The sequence below is a fragment of the Musca autumnalis genome, unplaced genomic scaffold, assembly GCF_047663935.1.
Source record: "Musca autumnalis isolate F117 unplaced genomic scaffold, ASM4766393v1 scaffold_2, whole genome shotgun sequence".
In the NCBI taxonomy this organism is placed as follows: Eukaryota; Metazoa; Arthropoda; class Insecta; order Diptera; family Muscidae; genus Musca; species Musca autumnalis.
Genome location: NW_027411755.1, coordinates 183,035,628 through 183,047,661, shown reverse-complemented (window position 1 = coordinate 183,047,661; position 12,034 = coordinate 183,035,628). Strand labels below are relative to the sequence as shown.

At 28.5% G+C, this 12,034-nt stretch overlaps 1 protein-coding gene across 50 annotated transcripts in view; it reads left to right on the top strand.

The window, feature by feature from the left end:
- Positions 1-1,573: 1,573 nt before the first annotated feature.
- The window catches only part of Mhc (myosin heavy chain), a 33,202-nt gene continuing 22,741 nt past the window's right edge, over positions 1,574-12,034 (top strand). For 26 of the 50 annotated variants that reach the window (XM_073965655.1, XM_073965643.1, XM_073965647.1 and 23 more), the window contains exons 1-6: positions 4,611-4,901; positions 6,630-7,019; positions 7,572-7,715; positions 8,901-9,281; positions 9,368-9,431; positions 11,359-11,457. In XM_073965655.1, the coding sequence (XP_073821756.1) occupies positions 6,816-7,019; positions 7,572-7,715; positions 8,901-9,281; positions 9,368-9,431; positions 11,359-11,457 (892 nt within the window). In that variant the 5' untranslated portion in view covers positions 4,611-4,901; positions 6,630-6,815. Of the gene's footprint in view, positions 1,711-4,422; positions 4,902-6,629; positions 7,020-7,571; positions 7,716-8,900; positions 9,282-9,367; positions 9,432-11,358; positions 11,458-12,034 lie in introns of those variants that run through there. The other 24 variants (XM_073965637.1, XM_073965646.1, XM_073965667.1 and 21 more) reach the window with 6 other exon arrangements.

The window sequence follows — 12,034 nt, the reverse complement described above, 5'->3', positions numbered from 1 at the left end:
ATGTATGGGTGCTACCAATGCGTTCGTTGCCAAAAGAAGGGGAACAACAATAGCGTAAAACACCTTGATGACCAAAAAATAAAATTGTCTCTCCCTAAGCTCCCAACAACTCCTTTCCACAATGGCTCTTTTCCCCCTAATTTTATCAATGACCCCAGCATCACAAAGGCAAAATGTTGAAAATGCCATATACTTTCCATACATACATAAATACATATGTATGTATATAGGTGTATGTGTATGTGTATGTATGTAAATGCTTTTTTCATTTATAGATCATATGTGTGTATTTAAAACATCACCCACTATTATTTGATCTTATAATAGTTGTTATTGTTTTTTTTTTTTTTTGGTATTTTTATTCTCTTCTGGGGGATATTATTGTTCTGTTGAGATAAGATAGCATTTAGCTTTCGATGTAGTGGTGTGGGAGCTTATTCTTTTGTTGGCCAAAAATGTGTGTTATTGTTGTTGGTTTTTGTTGCTCTTTTGTTTTTTTGTATAATGACTAGACCAACGCAGTCAATGCCAACTTAATACACATGGCAACAATAACAAGAAACTGGCAAATTCCTTTTAAAATCATTCTAATCACATTGCAATGTGACACACATATACACATATATGTGGGTATATATGTATGTAAATAAGCAATATTCAGATGAGCACAAACACGCACACACACTCCCCCATATGTTGTTTAAAATTTAAATGAGTACATCAAGGAGTTTTTGCTTAGATTTTTAATGATTTTATTGAAATTTGCGAAAGTGTAAAATATGCCCTTAAAATTGAGAATTTTGAAACTCCCTTTCAGTTAAGATTTGTCCAAAATCATCCTTAAAATTATGTTAAAAATCCTTTACTTTTTTAAAAAATCTTGGAAAGTGTTTATTAGGAGCTTTTTTCTTTGCACCCACACTTTAGTCCACCTGAAATGTTCTCTACTCTCTTTCTCTCTTTATTGGCAAATGCGTGAGAATTTCATTTCAAAATTGTATAATGCGCAACATGCATTGCGCATTTTGAGAGCACATTATGCCATAGATCGGAAATTTGTTCTCCGACTCTCCCACACTCTCTTTTTCTGTGGATCGATGGTTGTAAGGCTATCCTTTCCTTCTGTGCTTCTTCTTCTTTATCATCAACTGCCACTCTATACTAAACTTTATACTAAACGCAATATATTGCATCATAGCTAGCCGCCTAGCTATACTAGAGCACCACTGATCGCACTGGCTCTCTTGCTCTCACACTCACACACCTACACATGTACAGGCAATATCAAAACAACCACTGATCAATGTTTACTGAGTCATGAGCTTACCATTTTCTATTGTCACACGCACACCAATACACCTTCTATGTCTGATGTTTCCAAATTTCTTTTATTCCCACATATGTATGTAGACAGGTATGTGTATGTATATGCATATGTGTTTTGTGTGAGGCAATGCGTATATGTATTATGAAAAATCGGGAAAACAACAACAATCCCCTCGGTGGGAGCGTAAAAAATCAACTTGATGGTATGCCAGGGGGAGTAAATATCGCTGGCATCCTCCTCTAATCTAGAGGGCGGGGAAGGAGGCATGGCCCAAGATGTTCGTCGAGGCGATAGCTGAGAGTTCGTGTCAAACAACGGTATCAAATTGCCTCATATAAAAAGGAACACTACCGGCTGTGTGGGTCAGAACGGCTTTCGAACGCGTAAGTGCAACACTTGATGTTGAAAATTTCCTTGACTGTGTGTGGATATTGGATTTTGAAAATTTTCTGTACTGTTTTGGATTTTCACCGACCAACCAACCCAAACGAAGCGGAGAATTTTTTGGTTTTTTTAAAAAAGAAAAAATAAGAAAAAAATCTGTATTATTGTGATGCATGATTGAGTGTGTTTTTGTGTGTAAAAAAAACGAAAAGAAAGAACATTATGTCCTGAAGGACAAAAACGAAAGAGAAAAGAAAAAAAACTTTGAGAAAAACTCTATAAAAAAGACAATAACTCCTAAAAAAACTGTGTGAAAAAGTCTTAAAAAATCCGTTTTTTTCTACAACCCAGAAATAATGTGGCTATGGATTACTTAAGCCCCATGGATTACCAACCCAAAATAAAATTGGATTACTTTTAGCACATTGAGCAACAGAGATCACAACACACTGAGAAATATAACCTAAAAAAACTTTAGTGAAAAAGAAGTTATAATCTCAAAAGAAAAAAACACTTGAGATAAAAAAAAGAAAGTTAAATTTTAAAAAATTCGAAAAAATTTTCACTTCAAATCAGGAACTAAACATAAAAAAATCAAAAAAAAAACTTCACCTAACCTGGAGTAGTTTTCAGTTCACAGATTATGTAATGGCTTATCAAAAAAGCTTTGCGAAAGCTTTTGAAAATTTCAAAAATAAAAACACTAAAACGTTGAATATTTTCAAAATAGTTGCTGGCTACCAATGCGTGCTTCACAATTTTCGAAAATTATGCAAAATTCAAATAAAAAAACGAAAAAAAGCTTAAAAGGCGTTTGCAAAAAAAAAAAATCTAAATAAAAATTGAAAATTAAGAAAAATATTAATATTCAAAATTGAAAAAAATACAAGCAAAATAATAAAAAACGAAATTATTCTAAAATGGAAAGTTTTGAAATTTCATACAGAAAAATATTTTTTTCAAAAGAATCAAAATTTTGAATATTAAAAAAATCAAAATTTTGAATATTCAAAAAAAAAAAATAAAACTTTAAATATTCAAAAAATAAAAAAATTAAAATTTTGAATATTCAAAAAAATTAAAATTTTGAATATTCAAAAAAATTAAAATTTTGAATATTCAAAAAATTAAAATTTTGAATATTAAAAAAAATTATTTTGAATATTTTAAATTACAAAATTTTTCAATATTCCCTAGTTTTGGAATATTGAAAAATTTTAAAATTAAAAAATTTAAAAAAAAAATTGTATTACAATTTGAAAAGCCTATGCCTTTGCTTAGCATCATTTAAAATAAATTATTTTTCAAAATTAATTTAAAAATATTCATTGAAATATTTTTAAATTAATATGAAATTGTAATTTTAAATAAATGATAAACGCAACCGCTTGCAAGCAAATCAAAAATTCAATAATGATTTTTGCAGCTAAAATAAAAATTATTGAATTAAATATTCAACGTTTTTTTAGAATTTTTAATTAAAAAAATATTCAAAATAAACAAACAACAATTTAAAAAAACTATCTGGCATAGCAAATTTGTCTCAGATTTTCAAATGCTTTCATATGAAAATTTTTCATTAGCAAAAACTTAGCAAATCTGGCCATAATGGTTTTGAACTGAATTAAATTGAAAATTAAAATCTGGTCTTAAGATTTCTCCTCCCTGCTTCAAAGATAATGAGAAAAATAACGACGAAATGAGTACTACTTGCTTTTGCCTCTCAAACAAAATGTAATCGGTTATTTTACTAGGTCCGGGACTTTTCAGCCCTTGCTATTTTAATTGCAAAATCGAAAATCTCAACGATTTTTCGAAGAAGACTACTCCAAAAATTCTTAGTTTTGTTTTGAAACCAAAGAAATAATGAATTTCTATAAATTTCCACATTATGTTGAATTTTCTTTATGGGACCGGGACTTTTCAGCCCTTGCCATTTCAACTCCAAAATTGAAAATCTCAACTATTTTCCGAAAAAATCTACTACAAGAATTTAAAATTTTCATTTGAAACCAAAGAAATAATGCTTTGTGATAAATTTCCATATTATGATGGATTTCCTCTATTGGACCGGGACTTTTCAGCCCTGCCCATAGTGACTTAAAAAAATTAAAAAAATAAAGAAAATTTAACTTAATATTAAAGGCTATATTTAAAAACAAAAACCTAATGGTTTTATATAAATTTTCATAAATAATGGAATATTCACTAGGTCCGGGACTTTTCAGTTTTCGCCATTTTACCTCCAAAATGGAAAATCTTGGAAAATTTTCAAAGAAATTTAGTTTGATCAAGTAACTTTTGCATTCGAAATCAAAAAAATAATGGTTTTTCATACAATTTCTTAGGATGGTTTTATATGAAAATTTTCAGGCCTGACCAAAGTAACTTCAAAAAATTTAAATAATCAATATTACCAACTAAAACAACTGAAAACCAAATTTTTAAAAATTGTTTTCATTTGAAAAATTCATATATTTACCGGTGTCATTAAAAAATATACAAAATATCACACAAAATAAATTTTGGATTAGGGCCAAATAGAAAAGTAAAAAAATCAAAATAAGACGAAAAATCGCCTTAAAGAAAACTCAAAAATCCATCCAAAACTATTTTGACATACACACACATATATTTCCTATATAAAAATACTTTTCAAAAAAGCTCTAGCAAAAAAGAGATAGCACCAAAAAAGCTCCAAAGGTCCCCACAAGAACGGGTGTGAGACAGAGCAACAAAATGAAAAATCAAAAAAAAAAACGCTACAAAAACAATTCGAAATCATTTCGAAATGTTTTAAAAATAAACTCAAAAAATGTTTTTCAAATCTCAACGTGTTGTGTTGGCCACGTTTATATAAACACACTCATATATATAAGATATATGTATGGCTGTATGTGAGTCTCTCTCTCCGTCTGTGTGTGTGTTATTCGAAAATTTTTTTAGAAAAGTTTTTTGTTAAATTTCATTCATTGCGTTGTCGCAACTCGGACGTTTTAGATCAATTCCTATCACGGATGTGTTGTTCTTGCAAACGAATTCTAAACGATTTCTCTTTGAATTTTGTGTGAAAAAAAAATTAAATAAATTCGAAATTAATAAAACGAAGCGATTAAAGTGTCCTTTGAATGAAAATTTGAACGAAATTTGATTTTGAAAAAAAAAAACTTTTTTGAAAAAAAAACCAAAAGTGAGTTGAATAGAAAGAAAAGGCAGGAGAAGTGAAGAGAAAAATTTTTCGAATTTTTATATAACGATTTTTTTGAAAAATAAAAAAATTAAAAAAAATTAAAAATACAAAAAATGGTGTGGACAAAAAATTTACAAAAATAGAAAAGAATAAAAAATCAATTAAAAATTAATTTTTTGAAAATTAAAAATTTTCACAAATAAAAGTTTTGAAATTTAAAAATATTGAAAATTAAAAAAAATATTTTAAAAAAATTTCAAGCGATTCCACCCACAAAATGTTCTTCAGTTTTTTTTAATTGTGTCACTTCAGCTCGTGTGTGTATCATGGTGTTTATATGTATGCTCTATATATAGCAAACACAACCCACACCTTTTGGCCCATACATACATACATACACCTGTATAGTATACAATTACATACCCAGATGTGCTGTGTGTACCAAATGATGATGGGTGGTTGTTGGCTGGCCCAACATTTCGATCAGTTCCTAGTTATGACATCACACACACACACTCAAATACCCATACCCAGCATGTTTATATGTGAGATGTGATGGGTGATGGGGTGTTGGCTATTGCAACCGGCCATATATACACCAAGTGATCATTTGTGTTTATTTGAAACAAATTGTGCTTGATGTTTTCTTGTGCGTATATCGGCGCATCAGTATTGAAGTGATTTTTTTTTTTTTTGAAATTTCAAAATCCCAACAAAAGTAGTCAATTTGGTGAGAGCCTCTGTAGAGCTTTTCGAACAACTACAAATATCCAATTACCTCAAAAATATTGAGTTTTCTTTAGAACAAAAATTTACTTATTTGGAATTTCGAAAGCAAAAATTTTTGGCTTAATTTCGAAAATAGTTTTTTTTTTATTATTTTCAACATAGGAATGTTGCGACGGTAATCCATAGACACAACGAAAAAAATTAGGTCATCGTTATGTATCACAAAAACAATAATACAGAAACAATTCCCCAAAACAGAACGGAAAAATAAAAAATCCAGAAAAAAATATATAAGAAAATAATATAGAAAATATGGGATATAAGGGAGAAAGCATATAAGAAAATTTTAAAAATAATAATTCAATTTTTTTATAAAAATAGATTTATTAAAAAATTAAAAATTTCAAAAATAAAAAATAAAAATATTTTAACAGTTCCAAAAATAATGATTTTAACAAAATTTAATTTAAATTTTAAAAAATATTTATCTATATTTTTCTTCAATTTTTTATATAAAAAAATAATAAATATGTTAAAAAATACAAAAAATTTCGATTTTAGACAAAATTTTTAGAATTTGAATTTTCAAAAATATTTTTCAATATTTTTTTAATTATAAAAATATTCAAAAAATAAATTTTAGAAAAAATTAAAATTTATTAAAATATTTTCAAAATTATTTCATTTTACTAAATTTTCAAAAATTATAAATTTTCAATAAAAAAATTAAAATTTTTAAAATATAAAAAAAAAATTTAAATATATGGCATGAATTAAAAAATTTTTAAATTAAAAAAATAATAAAAAATATCCAACACCTGCCCACATTTTGCGTTACGTTAAGTGGATTTCTGACAGACAACAACAAAAATCGCCAACTTTATATCCCCCCTTTTACATATTATTTTCTACAAAAAAACCACACCTTACCAATTTTATTCAATTTTAAAACAAACAAAAAACTAACCATGATTTCTTCTCCTTCTTTTTCATTTACAGGGAAGCATTTGGGCTGAGACGACGAGATATTTTTTGAACAAAATATTTTAGTTCCAAAAAAATATAAAAAAACAAAATCTAGAAAAGTTTACACTTTTCACCCAAAACTCTAGCCCTATCTCACAAAAACGAGCTTCAATTTTCTTTTTTTACGTTAAATTTTTAACTGCGAAACACTAAATCAAGATGCCCCGTCCAATTGCTAGCCAGGAAGATGAGGATCCCACCCCATACTTGTTCGTCTCCTTGGAACAAAGACGTATCGATCAATCGAAACCCTATGACTCCAAGAAGAATTGTTGGGTTCCCGATGAGAAGGAGGGTTATCTCCTTGGTGAAATTAAGGCCACCAAGGGTGATATTGTCACCGTAGGCTTGCCCGGCGGTGAGGTAATATATTCGTAAAGCCAATTTTGGGGTTTTTTCCTAAACCAAAGAAAAAATGGGATTTTAATTTTTTTTTTTTAATGAAAAAACCAAGTTTTAGAATATTCTTTGGGAATATTTTCAAACTTTTTTCTTAAATTTTCCAAAAAGAAAAAAATTAATAACTTTTATTTATCCATCATCTCTAATTTGAAAATAATTAGACAAAAGATTTCAAATCCCACTTGGTGGAGAAAACCAATCCTCCAAAATACGAAAAAATCGAAGATATGGCTGATATGACTGTCTTGAACACACCTTGTGTCTTGCACAATTTGAGACAGCGTTATTATCACAAGCTGATCTACGTAAGTGTCCAACAACAGACCATACTAATCACAACTCTTTTTTGCTCTCTCTCTCTCGCTCTATCAAACTATCTATCTACTGACCGACCCCTTTAAAAAAATCAAAAAAAATGTAAAATCTCTCGACAAAAATTTGACCCATGTCTGAAAAAAATAACTGTGGGGTTTTGAAAAATAAAAAAAAAATTATGTGGGCTTCGAAAAACAGAGCAAAGACTTCAAGAAAGACCAACTTCAACAAGTCAACCCTCCCAAATACGAAAAAGCTGAGGATATGTCCAACTTGACATACCTTAACGATGCCTCTGTACTCCATAACTTGAGACAGCGGTACTACAACAAATTGATCTATGTAAGTAGCCGAGCGGCCAGCAAGCTTAACGCCACAAAGCAAAAAAGTTAAGCTATTGTGTTAAAAAGTTCCCAATCCCCCTCAAAAAAAACTAACCCTCATTTTGGCCTTTTAATAAAAACAAAAAAAATCATTCAAAAATATTGCTTCAAGAATTTCAAAATAAATATTTAAAAAACATTTTTGAAATTCTTCTTCCTAATGCCCAATTTTTTTCTCATGGGAAAAATATTTTATGATTTTTTTTTCTTGTGGCGTTTGAGTCTGAACCCACTTTTCAAAAAAAAAAAAAAAGAATCATAAAATTGTTAGCAAAACCGCATTTACACAAACCCTGATTATCATGATAACCAGCCACATGTGGATTTAATATTTTTGAATATTAATCTAAACACAGCGCTAATCATGATAATGGGTGGTAGGGTAAATGTGACGCCAAGAGGAAAAAATCCACATTTAACTTAGGCAATTTAACTAACACCAGGTTTACATTGGCCTGCATTCGGAAGTTAAATTCTCTATCATGACATTATCAATGTCACATAGAACAATTTATCTTCTTTAAGGGCCTTAGTGTAACCTGGTATTTAAATCATGATCCCCTCACCCATTTATGTTCTAACCCAGCACGCCACGCCAAGCCCTAACACCGAAACAAACCAAAAAGCTTTAAGTTCCAACCACAAACCAGTACACAGAACAAGAACTGGCCGTTGTTACACCACCATCCAGAACCATACAAACTGTTTGAAGACAAAGCAGCAAACATCAACACCAACCTACCAATCAATCAATGGATGTGATCTGGAAACCCACTACCAGAAACAGATCACAAACAAAACACTCACATTACAAATCTACCCCCCCAAAAACACACACACCCAAACACCCACATTAAAGTACCCACAATGAAAATCCCACAACATCAGTGAACTGAGAGGATTTTCTTCATAAAAAAAACCAAAAAAAATCATGAAACACTTTTCCCCCCCTCAAAAAATCAGTTAAAGACCTGTAAAATGTAGTTCTACATTTCCCACCACAATGTTTCAGTAGTTAGTTTTCCTCCCTCCCCCTTTTATAATTTTCCTTATGTTTTTAACCCCCCACCCATTTTGAACCACAAAACTAATGAAATTACTTTTCCTTCCATTTCTCCATGGAAACTTTGTTACCCTCATCTAGACCTACTCTGGTCTTTTCTGCGTTGCCATCAATCCCTACAAGCGTTACCCCGTATATACCAACCGTTGCGCTAAGATGTACCGTGGTAAGCGCCGTAATGAAGTGCCACCCCACATTTTCGCCATTTCTGACGGTGCCTACGTCGACATGTTGACCAACCACGTCAATCAATCTATGTTGATTACCGGTGAGTCTGGTGCTGGTAAGACTGAAAACACGAAGAAGGTAATTGCCTACTTCGCCACCGTCGGTGCCTCCACCAAGAAGGATGAATCCCAAAAGAACAAGGGTTCCTTGGAAGATCAAGTCGTACAAACCAATCCTGTTCTTGAAGCCTTCGGTAACGCCAAGACTGTCCGTAACGATAACTCTTCTCGTTTCGTAAGTATTTGGAAAACTTGGAGAAATTTGAATTTTGAGACTTATGGCTCTCTCTTTTCTCTTTATCTCTCTCTTATGGCAAATAGGGTAAATTCATCCGTATTCACTTCGGTCCCACCGGTAAATTGGCTGGTGCTGATATTGAAACTTGTAAGTATCTTTTTTTGAATACAAAACATGAACCTTGGCTACGTTTACATCAATCCATATTGAATGGAATGGTACATTTTATGGAAACTTATTTGATGTAAACATAGCCTTAGAAGAAACAATTTATGATGCAAACACAAAATCATGAAACGTAACAGGGTGATTCAGAAACATTAAAAAACCTTAGCCTGTTTCCCCACCTTTTGGGAAAACATTATTTGGAATTTTAATTTATTTTGAAACACCCTTTGTTTGTGATTTGGTAATTTTAGTTTGCCTTATGCCAGCCTTGGGAATATTTCATTGGGAATTTTTGAAAAAAAAAAATTCATAAACAATTAAAAAAATATTTCATATTAAAATTTTGAAAAAACATTCCCCAAAAAATATTTTCAAAAATATTCTTAAGAAATATTTTTACAAAATATTCTTAAGAAATAAAATATTAAAAAAATATTCCTAAGAATTCCGAAAAATATTTCAAAAGAAATTTTTGAAAAAAAAAATCATAAATTTTTTTTCAAAAATATTTAATATCAATATTATGAAACATATTTAAAAAAAATAATTCATAAACAATTACAAAAATATTTTATATTAAAATTTTGAAAAAACATTATCACAAAATTTTTTTCAAAAATATTCTTAAGAAATAAAATATTAAAAAAATATTCCTACAAATTAAAAAAAAATATTCCATATGAATTTTTTGCGAAAAATTTTTCAAAATAAATTTTTGAGAAAAAAATTTCATAAAATTGTTTTTCAAAAATATGTAATATTAATATTTTGAGTACATATTTTTTCAATAAGTATTCCATGTAAAATTGTTTGTGGAAATATTTCAAAAGTATTTTTGGAGAAAAAATATTAAAATTTTTTTTTTTTATATTTCATATTAAAATTTTGAAAAATGTTTCTAAGAATTTTTAAAAATTTCGTATTTAATTATTTTGTGGAAAATATATCAAAAGAAAATTTTGAGAAATATTTCTGAGGAATTTTTGAATAAAAATACTTCATAAATATTTTTGGAAAAAATAATATTTCATATGAATTGTTTGTTTATTGAAACTTGTTTAAAAAAAATATTTTTACATGAAATTTTTGAAAAAAAAAAATGTTTTATACATTTCTATGAAATTACATACTTCACAGCAAAATTATGAAAAATTATTTTATGGAAAATTTTGAAAAAATATTTCATAGAAAATTATGAAAAAATATTTCATAGAAAATTTTGAAAAAATATTTCATAGAAAATTTTGAAAAATATTTCATAGAAAATTTTGAAAAAATATTTCATAGAAAATTTTGATAAAATATTTCATAGAAAATTTTGAAAAAATATTTCATAGAAAATTTTGATAAAATATTTCATAGAAAATTTTGAAAAATAATTAATTAAAAAAAATATTTCATGAAAATATTTGAAAAAATATTTCATTGAAAATATGGAAAAATACTATTATAATTAAAAAATAAATATTCCACAAAAAATAGAAAAAAAAGAATTAAAATTTTTTTGTGAAAAATACTTCATATGAAATTAAAAAAAAATCATAAATTTTTTTTAATAACAAAAATATTTTGTATTCAAAATTTCTTTTTAAAAATTTTTCATAATTTATTTTTCAAAAAATTTTTGAAAAATTATTCCTTAAGAATTTTGTGAAAAACATAATTTTAGAAGAAATATTCACTTTCTTGTGAAATATTTTTTTTACATATTGTTCATCATCTGGCATAAGATTTTCTCATATAAAAGGCATTGAAAGTTGCATATAGATTTTCTTTAATGGAATCTTTCATTGCCTGCCATAAGAGTTTCAAAAATTGTTTCTCCTCTCTTTATAACACTCGTTCGTGTTTTTTTCTGATTTTCGACTTACAAATTTTTTTCTTTTTTTTTCACTTTACCCTACAGACTTGTTGGAAAAGGCCCGTGTCATCTCCCAACAATCTTTGGAACGTTCTTACCACATTTTCTACCAGATTATGTCTGGCTCTGTTGCTGGTGTTAAAGGTATACAACAATGGTTTCATCTTTTCATCTCTCACTCTCTCTCTCCAACGGTTTCTCTGGGACATTTTCCTGGTCACAAGGGAAAATGTTTTGGTTGAGCCGTAACACATTTTACCACACTCTCATATTTCAACTATCATTTTCAAATTCATCATACATGCATTCTCTTTTGCTTCACATAAATCATTTCAAGATTAATTTAAATCTCTTTACAATTTAAATTAATTTTCTTGGAAAGGGAGTTTAATTTAATTTGAACATGTGTTATGTGAAAATTACTCTCATACTACTTACACATTACTCTTTACTCTCCATTACACATTCTTCATGAATACTTTACTTTTACTCTCATTCTATAATATCTCTCATTCTCACATTTCACTTTCAACACATTACACTCCAAAACATATTCTTCATGAATATGCCTTGGTTGGTTAAATTTTCATTTCAAATTGTCATTCTAATAGGGAACTTTTGGTTACTCTAACTCTCTCTCTAATTTCAAATTGAGTAGTACATTTATCACTCTCATTTAACTCTCCATTTTTCGTTTACTAAACCAAAGAGAAAAAATTCT